The sequence below is a fragment of the Ostrea edulis genome, chromosome 1 (assembly GCF_947568905.1).
Source record: "Ostrea edulis chromosome 1, xbOstEdul1.1, whole genome shotgun sequence".
Classification (NCBI taxonomy): Eukaryota; Metazoa; Mollusca; class Bivalvia; order Ostreida; family Ostreidae; genus Ostrea; species Ostrea edulis.
The window spans coordinates 101,380,136-101,405,277 of NC_079164.1; the positions used below are offsets into that span (position 1 = coordinate 101,380,136).

Below are 25,142 nucleotides of genomic sequence, written 5' to 3' on the forward strand. Positions count from 1 at the left end.
TAAAGGATTACATGTTAAATGACGATCATATATATATATAATTCAATAAAAAAATCAGGAAAATATACAGTTCCAAAATATAAAATTTAAAATTTGTATTCACCTGAGGATGGATGTTAAAATCCAGAAAGCGCTAGTGATTTAAATATATTTTGGAACTGTATATTTTCCTGATTTTTTTATTGAATTATTTTGACTGTGTGATATCAACTCTTTCTATTTGGATTATATATATATATATATGCACTAAAGTTCCAACAACACCCGATACCTCAAAGTGTCGGATCCACAACATGGATACAAGGTCAAATACAAAAAATTATACAAAGCACTAAAATGACCAACGACACGAACAACGAGATTGTCAAATTTTCGGGACGACCCGTCCCTTCTTCAGGACAAACGAAAACAATTACATAATGTGGTCAATATCAACAGAGCATAATAACAAAAACTGCATATAAATACATCCAGCACTACAACTACACTAATCTACAAACGTATTTACAACGCAGACTACATGTTTTTGGTCTTTAGGCTTGCCAATCAATGTTAAAAGTGGAGCGAATTAGGACATGCCTTATTCGTCCAAAGAGCTGATCCAAAATGTCCGAAAAGAAAAACAATAAACTTAATTAATCTCAAGTGGAACGAGTTAACCCAATTACGTTGACAAATAGTAAAGCTAACTCGTACCCAGAGAGATTCTATTTTAACCATGCATAATTTATAAAAGATAATAATAAGTAACAAATACAAAAAACAAAAAAAATAGTAAATAAATAAATAAATGAAAATAAGCTATGTAAACGAAGTAAGAGATGAACAAAGTTTGAGAGAAAGATAATGTAAACAACAAGTTTGAATAAGTTAACAAAATGGACCAACTCCAAACAAAAACAAAGATTAGGCAGCCCAGGAAATTGAATCAACATCAGACATTCCCGTACTGATCATGTCTAGGGTAGATGTGTAAAAAAAAAACACCCATAGAATCACGGAAACTGATAAATGGGTTTTACATGTAAGCAATCGGTTATGAAGTCCAAAAAAAATTTAAAAAGATGGACTGATTGTAAACAGAATTGAAAAAAAAAATGTGTTCAAAAATGGTCATAGTACCACTGTTAGGGACATGATCAGACGAGTAGGTCTAGATGAAGCTTAAAATCTAGTAAGGGTTTAGCCCGTATTCATCCTGGTGAAGTCAGTAGGTTTGTTGATACCATGCGGTTCAAATGACTTCAACCTGTGCATCCAGAATTTTCCTTCTGCTTTCTTTCGGTATCTGACCAACTAGGGTCATGATCAATAACCACTACTGTCATGTCCTCCCATCGGTGGTTATTGCCATTGATATATATGTATATATATATATATATATATATATATATATATATATATATATATAGTTTGTAAATAAAGAATTCGGTATTTGATACAGTAAATACATCCAATAATAAAAGTCAAGAAACACAAAACTCGAATAACATTTCACTGTTTTAATGCCTCTTCAGACAGTTATAAAATGAAAAAAAATCATTTTATAACTGTCTGAAGAGGCATTAAAGCCGAAAGCGCTAACAGTGAAATGTTATTCGAGTTTTGTGTTTCTTGACTTTTATTATTGGATATATATATATATATATATCATATAGTGGAATATTCCAAAAATATATCACATAGTGGAATACAGTGGAATACAGTGGAATACAGTATACCACAAGAAATTACTCAACGTAAAGCAGAGGTATGAAGATACTTAGACTTGTTTACCAATAAGGTAATAAACATAGGAGAAAGACAGAAAAGTCCAAAAAGATAGCATCAATGGAAAAGTAAAGATAACGAACACTATTTTTTTCCCTGGACCCCCACCCTCTTTAAGAGGGGACAAGCCCCTCCCGCACTCTTTCCCTCATCGTATCGCGACTCGGCCGTCTACTTTCAGCAGCCGGACTAGTCACAAATCAGCAGACTTGTAAATTATAGATTCTAGTAGTCTTTTTCACTAGTATAGTGGAAAAAGCTTTGTGTGAAAAACTGATTAGATCTTACACCTTTCATTATTTTGACAATTGCTGGAAAATATAAATATCCTTGACTGACGGCATTATATATGCGGGTGATGCACTGTCATAGTGATTGACTTTGGTACTGTTAATAGACAGTCTCTGCTTCATTCATCATTAGAGAATTGTTGAATGATTTATTAGACAGGGAAACCAAGGTTGTTTTCACATCTCCGACTAAATCGGCATGTATCAAAAGGTAGAATGGGGGGTGGGGGGGGGGGGGGGGTTCAAAAACATACGATCCTCTCCCATGCGGACTTCGGACGTGGTTTGAGACAATGAATATGATTTATGATTCAAACGTTTTTCCTTTGCGTAAATACTAATGCATTGAAAGATTTCTTATATAAAGATAATTGTCAGGAGCCTGTATATATATATTTTTTTCAAATAAAGAGTCTAATTAATAGATGCAAACATTGAATATAATACCGACAAGATTATTTTTTGTTAGGTTTATCATGGTGTCAGTGTCAACTCTTGTGTAGAACTTATCACATTGTTTATAAATTTTATCACATCCTATAAGGTTCACATTCGGTCCCATTGTCATGTGCTGAATTTAAAAAAAAAAAAAAAAAGTTCGTTTAATAATACTTCTTTTCACATATATTCTGAATGGATTTCATGTTCTTTTTACTACATGTACAATCCAATGTAGCATTGGTTAGTGCGTGTTCCTTCGCTGAAAACAGTTAGTGCGCTCGAAAAAAAAGAAGAAAGTGTACATGTACACACAAGAATAACTTAAGGTAACCACGCGCTACATACATATATGATATTCATTTACTTTAGATTAAAACAATGCAAATTGGATGCAAAGGTAAATACAATGTTAAAATTGAATGAATATATATGGGTTGCTCTACAATTCTTAGATACAATTACACTAATCTTTCTTCAAATCACAACATCTGCCGCATCGAATCATCTACAATTGATTAAAACTTTCCGAAAAAATCAATTAAACTTTTCAAATAAAAATCATTGTGCACATTTGTTTAATAAAACTTTGAGCATATGGCGACATAAATTGGATTATTTTCATATTGAGTTCATGACATAGCTTTCTTGTTCATGACGTCGCATAAAGTAACATCAAAATGACACAACGTTATTGTAAACTATACTGTATTTACATATGTTTTATACATAAGTAAACCTTTTTACGAAGACATCATAACCATTTTATGGAAGTATACAACATATGAAAGAATTTTGAGAAATATCATTTAATTTGGACGCGGGGCCAAATTTGGCCCCAAACGTACCTTGTCCTTTACTTGTGTAATTGCAGAATAAAGAACCAAACCTTGTTGGATTACTATGTCACCTATAATAAAAATACCATGTGGAAAAATATGCGGCAATCCAAATACTTTTAAAAATGTACAGCTTTGATAAAATATGGACTCTTGGTGGAAGACTATTTTTGACTGATTTGTTATTGACTAATTACTACTTTTTACTTTGTATGTACATATGTAGCAAGTTACGAAAGGTTAAATGATATTATTCTAGAATAAATGAAAGAGTGTGATCGAGAGAACGATGAAGAACAGCAAGACTCAGCATGAGATATACAGGTTTCATAACAAGAAAGTGAAAGTAGACGTAAACCAACAAACTGTTACCACTTAACCGAACAACAACAAGAAATAGTAACAGTCAAGCCATGCATATTCCATCATGTAGAACCACAGGCAGGAAAGAATCTTTTTATCCACGTACCATCAAAGAATGGAATATCTTGCCTACCTCATGTAGCTGTGCTGGCGCCAAGTCTAAATTCCTTCAAGGCTCGACTACAAAACTATTAGGCAAATCTTTAACTATAGATACTATTTTTTTAATGTATTACAAAAGTTTTACTTCCGCACACCCTAACATGGCAGAATAGTTGAACTTGATGACGAAGGCCACCGACTGGTAGAAGTAGAGAGTAAAGTCGGAGTAGTACTACGGTATATGTATATACAGTGTATGCATGTGACAAAAAACAAAGAAATCATATATTTAAACAAGTAAGTGAATAAAATCTTACTTTCTATGACAATTTAATTTCTGGTTTTTAAATTAAATAGAATCACCTCACTTTCTACACTTACATGCACGTGTCTTGTTTAGAAAAATGTACTAAATGATAAAAGAAGCAATAATTTCTTCCACTCCCGCAGAAATAAATGACAAAATCTTTTGATTTCTTGAATTACTTTATTGGGAGATCTTAATTTTTTCCAAAAACCCTTAAAATTTGCATTTTACTAATTTTACCTTATTAAAAATGATAGATGATAGAAAATAGTACAAAGGACTTAAATATGAGACATATTTCAAGCCCTATAAAGTCTGTAAAATCCAGGATCTTCCGGGGGATTCGCCCCCTGGTTCCCCACCAGGCGCCCTCCGTAACCACTATTTATGGATCTGTAGTAGAGTGAATTAATATCAATAATTTATTTTATTTTTAGTGTAAATAAAATATGTAAGTTGCAAAACATAAACTTTTATTGGATTCTATAATGGTCTTCCATATTTCTCTATTTAGATATGTAGTAATGTAATTATGACCTTAATGACTTTCCTTATGATTAAACCATGCATGCAGTTGTTGTTCATGGTCTATTTAGTTCATTTTGGTTGGCTAGGTTTAGTGTCAAAGGTTATATGTCATGGGTTTTGTGAGTTCTGTTGGATTTTTAGATAGTCAGTTGTATTCACTAGCAGAGTGTAGAAGGGTGGTTTTCTTTGGATATCTTTTGACATCTTTTTTCTGACTTGAGGTAAGAAAATGAATCTTAACATATTAATTAGTGTGAATGTGTTAATGAATGAAAGAAATGAAATTATGTACTTTATTTCATATTTAACAAAGGAGTAAAATAGAATTAATATTTTATTCAGGTTCCTTGAAAATCAGTTATCTTCCTATTTTTGATATTTTGGCTCTGGTACCATATATCTGGTAAGATCATTGTCTTGTATGTATTTCTGTGATCAGGTGATGTCTAACTTGTATTTGTCATAGAATTTCTTTTGTGTGTGTTCGATGTGTACTTTACCATTTAATTTGCATAAATGTCATAAATGATAAGATTTATTATATTTAAATGCATTATGGGTAAAGAGCCTCATTTTGAGATTTAAATGTTATTTTATAATTTTTCTTAAACTTTACACAAAATAATGGATGAGTAATTTTGTGTTCATTGTATTGAAATTATTTCCCTAGTATTTGTATATTTTATGTGGTGTGTGATTGTGTATGCTTATAATTGTTATGTTTCAGAGCTGCTATTTACATGTCAGAAATATATTTATTTCTTCAATAAACTCATAACCTGTCACGGATGGTCTGTGTGGTCATTAGAACCGGTTTGCAACCCCGTAACAGATCCGCCGCTGGGAGGGGGGGGGGGGGGGGTCCCGAACCAAGCACCTAGCACCTGTGTGTATATACGATTATAAGTGCACTTGATGAGTTGGATGAAAGGATATATTATTTTGGTGGGTGGGTGTAAATGTAGTCCGGGACATATGTCCCGGGACATATGTCCCGCGATGTCCGATATTGACGTTTGCCGATTTATCGTTATACGTTAGTTTTTCTTCAATTATCTTACTGAGTGTGTTTTAAGACGATCACCAAGAGTCTTCATTGTGAATTTGGTGTGTGGAAATTGCCTAATTATTTAATAAATGGCTTTTATTTTTTCTTCAGGGTGTAAAGGTAGTCCCGAAGATTTTACGAAGAAAACGCATTTCCGGTTTTTGTTTTTGCCTCGTTTAAGTACAAAGCACTTATAATCTTTAAGTATTGTGTCCTATTGATAATCATAATAGACTATTTTATCTGGTTATTTTAAATAATCTCATTAATCAAAACATTATACTGGGTTTTATATCCTTTTTTTCTCGGGACATCGCAGTTAAATGAGATACTAATGAGAGAATCGGACTGATATGAAACATTAAATCCGAATTCATCTAAAGACTAATTTATTATTATTATTTTATTATCATTATTATTCAAAAGCAATGTTAGACGTTTAAATTAAATGTAATTTGTAATTCATATACAATATCGTGGAAAGATCAATAAAATTGGTATTGGGGTTGTTAGCCGTAAGTTAATTAAACATGTAAAGTCTAATTAAATTACGTTGCCCAGCTCTAAAGAGCCATAATTTTATTAATCTGCTAAATCTGCACCGAATCATATATTTACTTTTTTCTGATACTTTATTTTTAAAATGAAATATATATATTATTTATTTGATATTTTGCTAAATCTGCACCGAATCATAGCTTTACTTTGTTCTGATGCTTTATTTTCAGAATGAAATATATAGATTTTTAATTTCGGCAATGTAAACAAACCAGTGAGATGTTAATTTTGTAATTTGCCACCCAATCACTTTAAAGAATTTGAGCATTCAATTTCAAGACTCATCATTATAATCATAAGCCTGCAACTATATCATAAGTAATTTTGATGATTTGGAAAATGGGTGGTGGCAAAACTTTGTCAACCACTCAAGTAAAACAGGAGCAAGTAATTTACTTCTCATCGTTAAATCATGTGCGCACTTCGAGCTGCGTTTGAATAATCATGAGACGATAATTAATCTTGATAGCAACACACATCACTTAGTAAATCCAAGTATTGATTAATAAAAATGAAAAAATTTCTTATCTATCATAGACATTTTTAATGGCATTGAAGATAAAATTTCAATATACTCCCGGAGAATTAAATGGCAAAATCTTTTGATTTCTTGAATTACTTTATTGGGAGAACTTAATTTTTTTCCAAAAACCCTTAAAATTTGCGTCATTTTATTAATTTCACCTTATTAAAAAATGATAGAAAATAGTACAGATGACTAAATAGGAGACATATTTCAAGTCCTATAAAATCTAGACCCCCTGCCTCATAAAGTGCCCCCCCCCCCCCCCCCCCTGTAACCACAATTCCTGGACCCGTCCCTGTTCATTAGAAAATGCAACATGTACATTAACTGTAGATATTCCATAGAGAGGGCAGTTTATATATATTTACATGTATTTCATTTCATTTTATTCAGGTATAAAATATCCCAGAATGTCATGATTGTAGATTTAAAATAACAAATTGAAACCGGCATAATCTATAGCACTATTCAGTTATAACAGTTAAAGAATAAGTGACTGTATGAATAACATAACAAAATATATTGATACCAAATCTTATAATTTATGGTACTTTATATCAGTTGTAATTAATTTTCCTTACTAGAAATTACCCTTCAAATCACTTGTATAGCTATTCATAATACGGGTTGAAACTGTCACCTTATTCCGGTTTTAATTTTACACTCTTCGTGTCGAGTCAACCACCGAAGCGATGTCCCATAAAAAGAAGGACGAGCATTCATATAACATGCTGAATATTTCGTAAATCTTTTATCAGGACAAGAAACAATATCTAAACAACAGCAAAAGCAACATAAAACACAGAAAAGGTTTTATTTCAATTATTAACAAGGCAAAAACAAAACCGGAAATGCGTTTTCTTCGTAAAATCTTCGGGACTACCTTTACACCCTGAAGAAAAAATAAAAGCCATTTATTAAATAATTAGGCAATTTCCACACACCAAATTCACAATGAAGACTCTTGGTGATCATCTTAAAACACATTCAGTAAGATAATTGAAGAAAAACTAACGTATAACGATAAATCGGCAAATATCAATATCGGACATCGCGGGACATATGTCCCGGGACATATGTCCCGGACTACATTTACACCCACCCTATTTTGGTTAAGTAAAGAGATTTGAAAAAATAAATTTTTAACATATTTTATTCTTCTTTTTTTCATCAGTTAGAAAATGACAAAGATTTTGACAACCTTTCAAAAAAAAAAAATAAATAAATAAATAAAAACTAAAAACCCGGAGATGTTTTAGAACTCGGGTTCGACGTCCGATGTGTCTAAATATAGAAAAAGGAATTCCATTTGTTTCAAACAAGCTAAAATAAGTAAGTTATTAATAAGGCAGTTTCATTGAATGAATTAAATCTCATTATAGAATATTTATTTGTTAAGGTAGTGTGAAGTCAATAAAGCTAAGATTGCTTGTTAACAATGCTATGTCTGAAGTTTCAGTCCGAGCTTCCTCTGTTTTTTAATGGACGGAAGTTTCGGTTCATCGTTTGATGAAATATTATATTGTCATGCCACAAGTGGGCGGGGGAATTGAGGAAGAAGTGAATTTACTCTAGGACATTGATAGACGATATTACTTTTGACACCGTTTTGAAATTGTTTTAATTATCGATTATTTCCTGTCAATAGAGTAATAAGCAAATGGAGGATGCTGATCGCAGAGCGCTACAGCTGAATCGAACGTTCCTTGTGAAGAACATAGCTAATCCCGATGACGTCGCTGATGGACTGTTCACCTTTGAAATCTTCACTGAAGGAATGAAAGATGAAGTGGAGGTACAGATTTCCTTTTGTTTTTGTTTATTTGTTCAGGAATTGGCAAATATACAACAACAAAAATCACAAACATGCACATTTAAAACAAGTGACAAAATGATTTTCAAAAGTATTCCATCCCTTTCATTGCTTGTTACGCACTGTGTATATACATGTATTTACCATGTTCCCAGATAAACCTTATTTTTAGATACATATATATGTGATAGCTAGCCTGTTTATGTTGTGGTTGAATGAAAGATGACAACTAGGCTGGTTGGGTTCTACATTTGACACGAGTAGAAATCAGGATCTCTGAGAGAGAAAGAAAGAAACCCTGTAACTTAACAAGAATGAAATAATAAAAAGATAAAGGTTTGAAACACATATAATATAAATCAGTACATAACACATATTTCAATACTTTGCAAGAAGGATAACTCTTGTCATGAAACATTATAGATATTGGGAAATACAAGTTATTGCCCTTGATACTGAACTTTTAAATCTAGATCCATAATGAGTACTTGTCAATTTGAAATACACATATATAATTGATTCCTTCCATTGCTGCGGTAAAATTTTGTATTAAGAAAAGAGGGGGGGGGGGTGGGCTAAAGATGATTCAAGCTTTAGAAAAAAATCGGTTGGAGAACAGACAACATTCTGGCGGATGAGGGCGTCCGGGGTACTACTAAACAGAGTACGTTAGAATACTTTAGAGTAAGTTGGTAACTGGTAAAATTTCATAACTTAATGCAATTTAATTGTTTATTTGTATGTATACAGCGATTTTTTTCCTTATATAACTGGTACCGATAAATGATACCATTCCCAATGCCAAAAACCGTTGATTTTTCCCAATTTTGAGACTAAAAATTCCCAATTCGCTTGCCGAAAAATAGACCTCTGACATTGTAATTCTCTGACATCGTAATTTACTTAGTCTGAAACGTTTTTCGAGTTAACTAAAATGTTCACTTCCGGTATTAAATCGAAAGTACAGATCACGTATTGTAGAGGTATGACAATTCTAAAACGATCCTACGATGATTCCTTATGTCTCACAACAGCAAATATTACCGTATAAAAAGTTTGTAAAGTGATGAATACTTCTTGTTTTGTTCTTTCTTTTCTTTTGTTTTGGTTGAAATCATTTGCCAATATGTTGGTAGGAAATTCCCAATTTGTTCGATTTTGACGCTATTTTTCCCAATTGAATAGGTACCGGTACCAGTACCAATGGGTAGAAAAAAATCGCTGGTACTATATCACTTAAATAAACATGATTATATTATAATATTGCAAAATTTATCAAAAGTATTTGTTTATTAGTGATATTTTGACCAGAAAACAACATTCAATTTCTTGAAGATTTATGGTATCATGATTCCGATTATTACTATTTCGTTTGGAGAAAGAATTGAGCAATATGACATATTGCATCAGTAGTTAATTTTACGTTTGATTGATAGTTATTCGGATTCATGATCTTTGATTTTCTTGCCCCCCCCCCCCCCCCCCCCCCCCCTGGTTGTTTTGGTGGGTTTTTTTATGCCTTTTTAAACCTCCCTTTTCAATTCATCAATTTATTTTATAATTTATTTCTTTGTCCACTGGCCAATTATTGATTCAAATCAATTGAATAATTGCTGGCCTTAAAAAAAACCACACGTCCAGTGTTGATTTAAAACAACAGCGACAATCATCAAAGAACTCATCTTCATAGATGTAATCATTTCATTTTTATGTAAATCTAAATACCACTGAATGATTTATTTTTCGAGGCATGGAATTCACTGTTTAGTTGACTAAAAAAGACTTAATACTTTAAAAATAAGATAAAGGCATAATCTTGGAAAATTAAATGTATAAATGCGCTGGTACTTTATGTAAATATGTAGTTAAATTTGATCGGGATCAAACGGTAAACTGTAGTTCAAAATAATTCCTAAAATAATGAAAACAAACACAATATATTCCAGATATATATTTATAAGGTTAAACTAAAGTAAGAACACCTACAAACAGCAGTTAAATTGCATTAGATTATGAAATTTTTTCAGCATACTCTAAAGTCCTCTAGCGTACTCTGTTTAGTAGGACCGGGGCATCCGTGAGGTATATTGACTATATTCATGTATGTAAAAGTTTTACAATGATCCATGTTCAACATATGGAATTATGCGGGCATCAGAAAGTTGGAGAGACGGATGGGAAAGGGGGACCAATTCATATTTCCACCAGCATCACAATAATAATATTATTTCTTTTGTGAGGATCCGGGTTAAAATAGGTCCTCAGTACCCTATGCTTGTTGCAAGAGGCAACTAAATGGGATGGTCCTTCGGATGAGACCGCAAAAACTGAGACCACGTGTCACAGCAGGTGTGGCACTCTAAAAATCCCTACTCAAAGGCCGTCGGCGTCGAGCATAATTAGGCCAAAGTTTTGCAGCCCTTCACCGGCAATGGTGACGTCTCCATATGAGTAAAAAATTCTTTAGAGTAATAATTGCTAATTCAAACTACGCAGCTGTTGAATCCAAATTATCATGAACAAATACATGGTAAGCTTTTGTGTAAAAATGAAAGTTCACACTTTGCTGCTCCAGTGACCACAGATATCGTAGTTGTGTTTGCTGCTCCAATGTTGCAGATATTGACGCAATTAAGCTTCAAAGAACGGCTGCAAATAATTTGTTTTATTTCACCGACCGTCATAAATTTGTCATTTTCCCTCATCCCCTCTCCTTTTTTTCAAAATGATTGGGGCCGCATCTGTATAACGCGATTAGTTCCTTGTTGAGATTGCATCTACATAGATCGGCGGAAGTGATGTACATGTACGTATATCCAATTTTATGTAGATGATTTCATGATAAAAGATATAACACACATTACACATATGCATTAATCATATAAGCAAAACTATCAAAATTCAGTTTGTTACTTTTGTTATACATTCACATTGTGAATACCCTCTTCTAGAATGATTTGTTTTCAGATAAAATGTAAAATCTAATTGCAAACCACATGTATTTTATAATATTTATAGTTAACATAGTTCAAATTATTATCCAAGGTTGTAAATATTCTCAAATTTCACATGTCGTATGAAAATATGAAATGTATAATTCAAGATTGGGGGGGGGGGGGGGGGGGGTGTACTTGTTGTAGAGCTTCTAGCTTTTAAAATGATACGTCAACATATGATTTTCTTACGCAAATCCTTTTTCTGAGATAACAATTTGTAAATTAGAAACAATTTATTTAAGGTTTAGTCCATAAAAATTGGGAGAAAACACCAATATTGACATCAAATGGCATTTTCAACAGTATTTCTTTTAACATGTTTGGGCTCACAAAGTGTACACTATGAAAATAGTTATTCAAATTTATTAAAATAAATGATTACATATCATTAAATATTGGGTAGTCTATGTTGCTTTTTACAGCCCATTTGTTTGGAAAAATATTAATTATTAAGAAAAATAAGGAGGAATACATTTTCATTAATGCTGATTATATGTGGATGGGGTACTTACTTTTGAGAAGCAATAACGATGAAACTAGCTTGTTAACATATATATTTTTTTCAATGTTTATCTATATTACTGGAATATATATCTATCTTCTAAAGGCAATTTTTTTCATGATTGAGTCCATTTAAAGGGACTGGTTCACGATTTTTGATCAAAATATTTTTCCTTTTTGGTGTTAAACATTAAAAATACAACTCATTTAATGTTGACAGCCAAAATTTTTACCTTCTGAATGCAAGAATGAAAGCAATATTTTAGCCTTAAATCTGTGTTATGTAAACAAAGACTCGAGTTTTTTTATGTAAACAAACAAACAAGTGAAATACTGATTTTGTAATATAATTCATCTTAATTTTGCATAATCACAAATTTTAAGTTTTAGGTGACACATTTTACCCCAAAATGCTTGAAATGTGAAAGATATATAATAAACTTAGACCGATATCCATTTCTTTTGAAAATTTCGTAAACAATAGCAAACCGCAATCTTTGTTTACAAAACAGATAATAAACTCTCTGAAATGAGCTTCTGTGATGATGTATAACCTTAATTTTCATTTGAAATTTTTCAAACACTTTAGACAGTAGATTTTGATCATTAAAAGTGAAAAACAAAATTTTGGGTAAAATCGTGAATCAGTCCCTTTAAGGCAGAGTATAGGTCTACCTTAAGATATCAAACACTTTTTGTGGTTAAAATCCCTGAATTCTATATGGTAAAACTTATTTTTAACAGATAGTTCAATATTGTCTTCAATATAACAAATAGTTCAATATAAGTGACTTCAATATAACAGATAGTTCAATATAAATGACTTCAATATAACAGATAGTTCAATATAAGTGACTTCAATATAACAGATAGTTCAATATAAGCGACTTCAATATAACGGATAGTTCAGGATAAGTGACTTCAATATAACAAATAGTTCAATATAAGTGACTTCAATATAACAGATAGTTCAATATAAGTGACTTCAATATAACAAATAGTTCAATATAAGTGACTTCAGTATAACAGATAGTTCAATATAAGTGACTTCAATATAACAGATAGTTCAATATAACAGACAGTTCAATATAAGTGACTTCAATATAACAGATAGTTCAATATAAGTGACTTCAATATAACAGATAGTTCAATATAACAAATAGTTCAATATAAGTGACTTCAATATAACAGATAGTTCAATATAACAGATAGTTCAATATAACAGATAGTTCAATATAAGTGACTTCAATATAACAGATAGTTCAATATAAGTGACTTCAATAGAACAGATAGTTCAATATAAGTGACTTCAATATAACAGATAGTTCAATATAAATGACTTCAATATAACAGATAGTTCAATATAAATGACTTCAATATAACAGATAGTTCAATATAAGTGACTTCAATATAATGGATAGTTCAGGATAAGTGACTTCAATATAACGGATAGTTCAATATAAGTGACTTCAATATAACAGATAGTTTAATATAAATGACTTCAATATAACAGATAGTTCAATATAAGCGACTTCAATATAACGAATAGTTCAGGATAAGTGACTTCAATATAACGGATAGTTCAATATAAGTGACTTCAATATAACAGATAGTTCAGGATAAGTGACTTCAGTATAACAGATAGTTCAATATAACAGATAGTTCAATATAAGTGACTTCAATATAACAGATAGTTCAATATAAATGACTTCAAGATAACAGATAGTTCAATATAAGCGACTTCAATATAACGGATAGTTCAGGATAAGTGACTTCAATATAACGGATAGTTCAATATAAGTGACTTCAATATAACAGATAATTCAATATAAGAGACTTCAATATAACAGATAGTTCAATATAAATGACTTCAATATAACAGATAGTTCAATATAAGTGACTTCAATATAACGGATAGTTCAGGATAAGTGACTTCAATATAACGGATAGTTCAATATAAGTGACTTCAATATAACAGATAGTTCAATATAAGAGACTTCAATATAACAGATAGTTCAGGATAAGTGACTTCAGTATAACAGATAGTTCAATATAACAGATAGTTCAATATAAGTGACTTCAATATAACAGATAGTTCAATATAAATGACTTCAATATAACAGATAGTTCAATATAAGCGACTTCAATATAACGGATAGTTCAGGATAAGTGACTTCAATATAATGGATAGTTCAATATAAGTGACTTCAATATAACAGATAGTTCAATATAAGTGACTTCAATATTACAGATAGTTCAATATAAGTGACTTCAATATAACAGATAGTTTAATATAAGTGACTTCAATATAACAGATAGTTCAATATAAGTGACTTCATTATAACAGATAGTTCAATATAACAGATAGTTCAGTATGAGTGACTTCATTATAACAGATAGATCAATATAAATGACTTCAATATAAAACTTATACGGTACCAATTTTGATATAACAGATTAGTTCAATATAACAGATAGTTCAATGTAAGTGACTTCAATATAACAGATAGTTCAATATAAATGACTTCAATATAACAGATAGTTCAATATAAGTGACTTCAATATAACGGATAGTTCAGGATAAGTGACTTCAATATAACAGATAGTTCAATATAAGTGACTTCAATATAACAGATAGTTCAATATAAGTGACTTCAATATAACAGATAGTTCAATATAAGTGACTTCAGTATAACAGATAGTTCAATATAAGTGAATTCAATACAATAGATAGTAGACACCTATTTACTTCCTATCGTCCCCTAGTCAGTAAATAGGTGTTCTATTATACCAAAGTAGACTTTATTTGTGTCAGACATACCAAAGTGAAGTAAACTAACATCGGCATTAGATGAAATTGACCGAGGTGATCTGAGTGGTAAACTAATAGAGTTATCAGACTTTGACGTCACAGAAAAGAAAATGTAGCATCCAGTAAATAGTTTTTAGGCTATTTCCCTAGGACAGATAGTTCAGTAACTATTTCATGGCTAGCGTTATCCAGAAGAAATAGCAAATTTATTCACCTAACATTTATATAGCAAAAACATCTTGAGGTATAAGAATTCAATATAACAGATAGTTCAATATAAGTGACTTTAATATATGTGGAATAGATTTTATAGCAACAAACCAGAATTTGTCATATCTTGCAACATGAATGTTAAGTGTTTTTTTATCCATTTTTGATTTAGGTGGAAAAAATTAAAGAGAAGAAGATGAGAAAACTGTTAGATATTTTGCCAAGGCGGGGTCCACAGGCATTTAAATTATTCCTGAAAGTGTTAATGGATACACATAATGATCATGTTGTCAAGCAACTGACATCTGGCTCATCCACCACGTATACACCTCCTTACCACCAACAGGACGAGGAGGAGGATCTACCACAAAGTAAATCTTCCATCATCAACACCTCAGCAGTTCTAATATCCAGTCCTCACATCAACATCTCAGCAGTTCTAATATCCAGTCCTCACATCAACATCTCAGCAGTTCTAATATCCAGTCCTCACATCAACATCTCAGCAGTTCTAATATCCAGTCCTCACATCAACATCTCAGCAGTTCTAATATCCAGTCCTCACATCAACATCTCACCAGTTCTAATGTCCAGTCCTCACATCAACACCTCAGCAGTTCTAATATCCAGTCCTCACATCAACATCTCAGCAGTTCTAATATCCAGTCCTCACATCAACACCTCAGCAGTTCTAATGTCCAGTCCTCACATCAACACCTCAGCCATTCTAAGGTCCAGTAAAACTCACATCAACATCTCAGCCGTTCTAATATCCAGTCCTCACATCAACACATCAGCAGTTCTAATATCCAGTCCTCACATCAACATCTCAGCAATTCTAATGTCCAGTCCTCACATCAACATCTCAGCCATTCTAAGGTCCAGTAAAACTCACATCAACATCTCAGCAGTTCTAATGTCCAGTCCTCACATCAACATCTCAGCCGTTCTAATGTCCAGTAAAATTCACATCAACATCTCACCAGTTCTAATATCCAGTCCTCACATCAACACCTCACCAGTTCTAATGTCCAGTCCTCACATCAACATCTCAGCCATTCTAAGGTCCAGTAAAACTCACATCAACATCTCAGCAGTTCTAATGTCCAGTCCTCACATCAACATCTCAGCCGTTCTAATGTCCAGTAAAACTCACATCAACATCTCACCAGTTCTAATGTCCAGCAAAACTTATATCAACATCTCATCAGTTCTCATGTCCATTAAAACTCACATCAACATTTCACCAGTTCTAATGTCCAGTCCTGAGTCCTCATTTCAACATCTTATCAGTTCTAATTTCCAGGCCTCACATCAACATCTCACTAGTTCTAATGTCCAGTCCTCACATCAACATCTCACCAGATTATTCAATGGTTCACCCTTCTAACTGTCTAATGAAATATTTAAAGTATTGTATTTCACTTGTTGAGGACTTATCCTTGTGAATTTATATTTACTTTTATTTTGTCTATGCAGTAACTGTATTGAATAGTATTTGGTTTTAAAGGAGGGGAAATTATAACATGGCTAACTATCGTTGTAAGATATTATGAAATGCCAATTTACAATAGGCATTAAATCGTTCTTTTTTCTCTCTGCTTTTTCTTATTTTATTAATAAAACATAATTTTCTTACAGCATGGCCTGATCCAACGAGTTTAGAGGGAAAATTGACAGTAAAATTATGTTCAAGTCATAACACAAGATTCCAAAATGGCAGGGTATGAACAAAAGGCAATTATTTTTACTGGTACAAATTACTGCTGTATTTTATCAAAATACATGTACAGTCACTTCAAGCTATATGTAGGGGGAAAATTGCTTTTCAAGATTAACTTTTGAAAGTTTTCTAAAAAAAAAAATAAAAAAAATGTGACATGTACATTTTGACCTCCTTATTTGAGAATTTGAACATGAACTTTGCAGTACTACAAAATGGGTCGCAATCCACGAGGCAGGGTTCTAGTCATCAACAACAAAATCTTCTTTGGTCCCCTGGAGGAAGATGAAAGTGGCAAGAGAAGGGTGACCCTGGCAACACGAGAAGGAACGGAGCAGGACGAACGGAAAATTTTCGAAGTCTTTGAACAGATGAACTTCATAGTGGATGTGTACAATGATAAGAAAGGAGAGGTAGAAGAAATCATTTTATTATTGTCATCAGTTATTAATATCTTTGTTGTCAGATGAGAAATCACGTTGTTATTATTATCAATTATTAATATTGTTGTTGATGAGAAAGTGACATCTCCACACAACCAAAACCTTCCCACAATCTAAACTTCATGACTACTATTTCAAAGTCTCCACACAACCAAAACCTTCCCACAATCTAAACTTCATGATTTCTATACAAAATCTCCTTCCTGACATAGTTCAGATTCAAGTTTGTTAAATCATGGCCCCCGGTAATAAGTTTGGGCCACAACAGGGAATCAAAGTTTAACATGCAAATATGTAGGGAAAATCTTTAAAAATCTTCTTCTCAAGATCCAGTGGCCCAGACAAGTTCCAGTTTGCACTGCAGTTTCCTGACATAGTGCAGATTCAAGTTTTTAAAAACCATAGCCCCCCCCCCCTCCCCACAGGATGGGGTCACAATAAGGGATCAAATTTTACATACTAATATATAAAAAAAATCTTCTCAGAAACCATTGCGCCAAAGAAGTTTACATTTGCATGAAACTTCCTGAATATGTAGGAAAAAATCTTTTAAAATCTTCTCAACCACTGGGCCAGAAAAATTCACATTTGCATAGAAGCTTCCTGACATAGTGCAGATTCAAGCTTGTGAAAATCATGGCTCCTGGGGGTACAATGGGACCACAATAGGGGATCAAAGTTCTACATACAAATATATAGGGAAAATCTTTAAAAAAAAAATTCTCAAGAACCACTGGGCCAGGAAAGTTTACATTTACATGAAAGCATCCTGACATTGTGCAGATTCAAGTTTGTTAAAATCATAGTCCCCAGGGGTAGGATGGGGCCGCAATAGGGGATCAAAGTTCTAAATACAGCTTTATAGGGAGAAAATCTTTAAAAATCTTCTTCTCAAGCAACACTTGGCCAAAAAAGCTGAGATTTACATGAAAGCTTCCTGGCATAGTGCAGATTCAAGTTTGTAAAAATCATGACCTCCAGGGGTAGGTTGGGGCTACAATAGGGACCAAAGTTTTACATGCAAATATATATGGAAAATCTTTAGATATCATGGGCCAATGTGATTCAGGTGAGCGATGTGGCCCATGGACCTCTTGTTAAAAATGCAGCCATATTTCGAATAATTTTGTTGTGTAGGAATTGCTGCTGAAGAAAATTAATCAAATATAGAATCAACATTATAGCATAAAACAAAAAAACCCAGCATTTCAAAGTTCATCTTTTAACTTTAAGAAAATTCCGCAAAGTATTACCGACACCAAAATGCTAGCTACTACTATATGTTTAATTTGGTTTTTATCACGCATAAATAAAGAACGAAAGCAAGCGCATAAATAAACAACGAAAGCAAGCGTATAAATAAACAACGAAAGCAGGCGCATAAATAAACAACGAAAGCAGGCGCATAAATAAACAACGAAAGCAGGCGCATAAATAAACAACGAAAGCAGGCGCATAAATAAACAACGAAAGCAGGCGCATAAATAAACAACGAAAGCAGGCGCATAATTAAGCAACGAAAGCAGGCGCATAAATAAACAACGAAAGCAGGCGCATAAATAAACAACGAAAGCAGGCGCATAAATAAGCAACGAAAGCAAGTGCATAAATAAACAACGAAAGCAAGCGCATAAATAAGCAACGAAAGCAGGTGCATAAATAAGCAACGAAAGCAGGTGCATAAATAAGCAACGAAAGCAGGCGCATAAATAAACAACGAAAGCAGGCGCACAAATAAACAACGAAAGCAAGCGCATAAATAAACAACGAAAGCAAGCGCATAAATAAACAACGAAAGCAAGCTTAATATTTTATAGTATTTTGTAAAGCATTTACCTAAACATTATATGAATGATTACTGTAAAAGTAACATTTTACTGATTTTTCACAATTTATTTCATTTGAATGATATTAATCGGCACTGAATTAGGTGTATAATATACTTAGCTTTTCTTCAATGGCCACAACAGGCCTTCATCTTCGTATCCATGCAGGCAGAAATGACCTTTTCCTCGGTAAATTCAATGAACCTCTTCCCATGCGGGTTGAAAATCATTACAAGCTACAATTTGTACACATTTGTGAGATTCAATCATGTGGTTGAATACTACTGCAATCACCAGTTGATATGTTAAAAATGTAACTTTCGTTTTAAAAAGTGTGTTTACATTATAAAACGTAATGGTAGAAAATTTAATAAAATTCATAAATTTAAGCATGCCAATTATTGTTTGTTTTCATACCCATCACGACTTGCACTTTAATCGGCCAGCATGTAATTTGATGAAATTGAAGATATCTACTGCTGAAAACATTGTGTAATAGCAGTGGAATTTATCTCATGATGCATGAAATGGTAACATAAGGAAAATGAGGCAGTGTTTCTGGTCATGACATCATAAGGGAAGGATGTACATGTAAAGCTCTAAATGAAATTGAGTTTTGAATATTCTTCCAAGTGCTTTATTTATCTTTATATTTCTTACCACAGATTCATAATTTTATGCCCCTGTCATCGTAGGTTTTGGAGAATATTGTTTTTGGTTTGTCTTTCAAGAACATTAACATTGAACTTAACTTTTGAATGGTCATTGATAAAGTTTTCATATTTCATGTGTGTATTCCTTGTGAGAAGAGCTTTATTTTGGTACCAGAATTACTTGCTGCAATATGGGTGCATCTGTGTTTCACAAACGTATCTTGTTTACAACATGTATAGAAGTTACATGATTGAAGAAATGTTAAAGTCAATTTGTTTTTATGATACAGGACATCAAAGACATACTAAGACAGGAGGTAAAGAAAGATTTCCACCGCACAGCAGACTGTTTCGTTTTGGTGATCATGACTCATGGAACAAGTGGGTCTATTTATGGAACGGACGGCAAAACAGTATCAATCGAAGAAATCAAAAAACAGTTCAATGGCGAAAACTTCCCAGCCATGGCCGACAAACCCAAAGTCCTACTGATACAGGCTTGTAGAGGAGGTAATGCTGCCTTTTGGTCAGTAACAGTTACTGCAGGAATCAAAATTTATCTGTTGTTCGTACAATATATATACCAAACACACAGGTTCCAGTCAACTCATGATACCCAGACCAACTCGTACCCGGGTCAACTCGCATCCAAAAAGTCAAGCCTTTTAGTAGAATGAAATGGGGAAAAGACATGAAGTAGTGGATGGGCCACCCGTCATGTCCGATTTACAGTTAACTGATTGATCCATTTTCTGTACTGTGTAGTAGTACAGATGGTGCAGTCGATGACAAGAAAGTTTTTTATCACAGGAATTGAAGAAACTCTCTTTATTTTAGATGAAAGAGATGAAGGAGTAAGGGAGAGTACTCACATTAACCAGGAAATAAAGAAAGCAGAGGAGATGGTGAAAGACCTGACTTTGAACTCGGAAACGGATTCTCATACCGAGATAGTCACACCCACAATGAGTCACATGGTGGTTGCCACGGCATCAACATTAGGTATGTTTTTAAACTTAGAATTGAAATAGAATATTGTAAATATATATGTGTCCTCTTTAACTTCATGGTGCATGTATATGTAGTAAGTAAGTGATAATCAAATTGCACTATAACTTAGGAAAATGTGTATCTAGTGACAGTTGTGGGTTTTTGATTTTATAGATTAAGATATAAGGCAGAGGCCTTAGTTCATACAGGTCATGAAAAAAAGTGTTGAAATTTCATAGTTGTATGAAATTAAGTAAAGTGCTTAAAAGTTATGAAATTTCAGGCTTTGTCATGGAAAATTGATTTATATCATTTTGTTCCTAACAATCTTTTTTTTTTTTTTTTATTGTGAAATGGAATTTGTTGTTGCATATTTGATTATTTTTAACAAAAACCAAAATATGCTCAAAAGTCATGAAATAAAGTAAAGTGCTTAAACGTCCTGAAATTTCAGGCTTTGTCATGAAAAATAATTTTTTGTTCCTACATATGATTACAATCTTTTTTTATATTATTATTGTGAAATGGAATTTTTTGTTGCATATTGGATCATTTTTAACAGAAACCAAAATGCATGTAAAAATGTTTTTTAAGAAATGCTCTATCAATACTTTCTTTGATTATAGTAAGTAAGAGAGTGTGAATTCTCGGAGTTCACCATTTGTTATGATGGTGATCACATTTCATAAGTCACTAGTGTAAAAGTATTTTATTTGGCTTTGGAATATTATTGATGTCACATAATATTGGAGTTGAGACATCTGTGTGAACCATGCAGTTGTACAGCCATGCAGACATATTTACATAGGTACCATTTGTATACTTACTTTATTGTATGCTATTGTGTGCACAATCGAAGCTGAAAATATTGCCAAAATGGTGTTAAATTTCAATAAATCAATCATAATTGGGGCGTAAACATTCTGGGGTTGTTTTGATTTTATAGTACTGCTTCTATTCAAAGTAATAGATCGATGGAGATTTTCAAATCCCATGGGGATCTTGGTTAGAATAGGTCCTAAGTACCCTTTGCTTGTCGTAAGAGTCAACTAAATGGGGCAGCCAAAACGGAGGCCCCATGTCACAGCAGGTGTGGCAAGATAAAAATTCCTCCCTGCTTAAAGTCCTTAAGCACAGAGCATAGGCCAAAATTTTGCAGCCCTTCACATGAAATGGTGATGTATGAGTGAAAATTTCTCAAACAGGACGTTAAACAATGTACAACCATCCAACCAAATCATAATGCAACCATGAATTGTCACTCTTGCTTCACAGCCAAAATCACTCAACTATGAACCAACTAGAATAAGAAAACATAGAGTTCTGTAGAACTTGACTACAGCTGGCTTAATGTTTAGGTACTAAACCTTTCGTTTTACAGGAATGGTTTCCTTCAGGAACAAGATGTATGGTTCGTGGTTTCTTCAGGCTGTTGCTTTCATATTTGCTAGATATTCTTATAAAGATGATATTCTACAGATGCTTACAAAGGTATGTAATTTTTAGTATGTAATGTAGACAAATGGGAATATTATATATGCATATAATTTATGTTTTATTATGGATAATATCTAAGATTATTGCATGACAAAACCTTGTATAAGTCACATTCAAGTAGCCATTTTTAAATTTGATACGTATATATAAACTGTACATATCTATCAAATGCCATATTTACTTTTACCTGATGAAAATATAAAAGCTTTTCATTAAAATCACTCGCAATTTATGGTGAAATATTGTGTTTTGTACTTGACTGCCTTTGCAGGTAAATGAACTTGTGTCTCGAGGCAGGGCAAAGGACAGTAGCCAAAAGAAAGAATTTGTGGCAATTTCTGAATTCAGCTCAACCCTCTCAAAAAGTCTTTACTTCTGTCCTGGTCTTGTGTCGGAGGAAATTCAACAGAACAGAATTCAACAAGCCTCCAGCTGACAGTGACTCTTTTACAAGCTTCCAGCTGAAAGTGTCTCTTCAACAAGCGCTAACGTGACAGTGATTACTTCCTGTACTTTGTGTTATGCAGATTATGAAAAAATAATACGCCAGTTTCGAGATACGAAATCTTCTGTATAGGAGGTGCATTTAGTGGAACTTGGAATGCCTAAGTGGGACAGAGTGGACCTACAGCCAATGAGGAAGACGATGAAATGTATTAAAAGCGGTTTCTCTTTAAATATGTAAATGTAGGAAATTAAATACAAATAGTATCGAAAGAAATGTTTTACCGAAATGGAAACATACAAACAATGTCATATTTGCAAGAAATATCTTAGATATGGTAGATCTACTTATGATCAATAAAATAACGTGATAGGATAAGAATTCTATGTATTTAATTACTTATCACTTACCGCTACTTAGTTTGTGTATTATTTGAATTCGGGTGATGAAACATCGTATGAGAAACTTACTGAGTACATTCACTTGCGCAGTGACGAATATTTGTCCCACTCCCGCGTGTAAACAAATTCTTTCGCGCCTTACTATGCACGAGAGTTCTCCAAAGGGAAATAACTCAGACGTATCTCGAAACCAGCGTATTATGCATGACAAACAACATTATTTGGTGGTGTTGAAATTCAAATGAAAAATTAGTATAAAAATAGTATCCAAAGAGTGGATTTGTTGCATTTAACAAATTAATGATTAGCGCACTTGATTTCAGATGTAATGATCTCTACATACATGTATGCCATGATTCATTTGATTTGAACAGAGATGAATGAATATGAATAATTCAATGACTTTCTCACTAAAACCATTTTGGATCATATAAATTTCTCAGGCCACTGATGACCATCATGTTGTGTCCTGTCTGATATCTGACATATGGACGTTTCCAATTTTTGGGATGCAAATGGACCAATTTTGATCAAAGAACTAGGTACACGAAAGGTCCAGTTTGACCTTAATTCTGAGAGCAGTTTGAAACTGCATAACACAAGTGTTTATATGAGGTTAGATTTACAAAACTGTCAAATGTTTTCCATATCCGCATTCAAAATGACTTAACAGTCATGTAGGAATCTTTTCTATTTACTTTCGATGACTATGGCAGATTAGTTTCAAGAAATCCAATGATTTCGCATTACTGAACAAAATGTTCAATCCCAGTAGAAACAAGCATGACGATACGCCATCAACAGAGTTCAATGCTGATATTATGTAATAGACAGACACAAAACAAACGTGCTGGACGTAAGGAAAAAACTGTTTTTAGGAATAACTCTGTAGATTGTTTATTTTACGCACTGTAAAGAATATTTCACTCATATTAAGATGTCATCAGCTGTAGGTGAAATACCACAAATTTAGACCTATGCTTAGCTCTCAAGGACGTAGTAGTGAGGGTTCTTTATCGTGCCAACGCCTGCCGCGACATGGGACCTTTGTTTTTAAGGTCATATCCGAAAGGTCCGTGATTCTTACTTCTAAATGCTAAGAGGTCGCAAATCCCATCTCTTTGAAAATTTTCTGGATCCGCTACTGCTAATGCAATGTAATTACCTGATCTGCTCTGAATACAGTCCAACAAAACTACACACACATTCAAGAGGAACAACTTGTCTGTGCATCGCAGTGGCGGATCCAGCATTTCCGAAGGGGGATGTGAAAGTCAAGTATTAGCCAAAATACTCGGCCATTTTGGGCCCCAGATCTGCGGTTTTCATTCATATATGCCAGTAATGCATTGTAGATTTGTAGCGCAAAATAGGGGACCCCTCCCTTCTAAATCCGCCAATGACATCGCCATGTTTGTTTGTAAACAAGTGTATGAAAAGGTGAAGATAAAGAACAGTGATCAATCTCATAACTCCCAAAAGGAATGCGAAGTAAAGAGTTGGGCAAACACGGACCTCTGGATATACCAGAGGTGGGACCAGGTGCCTAAGAGGATTAAGCATCCCCTATCGACCGGTCACACCCGCCGTGAACCCTATATCCCGATCACGTAAACGGAGTAATCCATAGTCAGAATCAGTGTGCCAAGAACGGACTAACAATTGATATGAAACACACCAGACAGTATTTGACTCAATGGCAGGTTGTATGAGCAAACTATCTAGATCATTATAACGACCATAGAATATTTGCGAAATGCTGATTTTAAACGAGACTTTTGAAACCCATGTAACATCAACTTGTTTGTCAGTAGCCCGCCTCGATTTGAAAACTTATCACACGCAGAACAAGTTTATGCGTATCAAATCCGTTGAGAGATATAAACACAATATACAGGTGATAATGAAATATTGCTACATAAGTATGGGAAGTTGACGATGAAGAAGCTGAACTCATCCAGTTTGTCATAACATTGAGTTATTAGTTGTCCGTTAACATCTATTTTCAATAAAATATCTAATTACGAAGCAGATGTGGGGGACTCTGTGGTGTCTTTTATTTT

The 25,142-nt window shown here is 33.2% G+C and overlaps 1 protein-coding gene across 2 annotated transcripts; it reads left to right on the forward strand.

Moving 5' to 3' along the window:
- Positions 1-8,011: 8,011 nt before the first annotated feature.
- Positions 8,012-23,539, forward strand: LOC125669632 (caspase-7-like). Of its 2 annotated transcripts, XM_048904308.2 has the most exons (9): positions 8,015-8,101; positions 8,418-8,564; positions 15,274-15,472; positions 16,743-16,825; positions 17,031-17,237; positions 20,037-20,256; positions 20,584-20,748; positions 22,118-22,227; positions 22,505-23,539. In XM_048904308.2, the coding sequence occupies exons 2-9, from the start codon at positions 8,430-8,432 to the stop codon at positions 22,667-22,669; spliced, it is 1,284 nt and encodes a 427-aa protein (XP_048760265.2). In that variant the 5' UTR covers positions 8,015-8,101; positions 8,418-8,429; the 3' UTR covers positions 22,670-23,539. The 2 variants fall into 2 exon arrangements, with proteins under 2 accessions (XP_055997175.1, XP_048760265.2); XM_056141200.1 differs by lacking the exons at positions 17,031-17,237; positions 20,037-20,256; positions 20,584-20,748; positions 22,118-22,227; positions 22,505-23,539 and having other exon boundaries at positions 8,012-8,101; positions 15,274-16,825.
- The last annotated feature ends 1,603 nt before the right edge of the window (positions 23,540-25,142 follow it).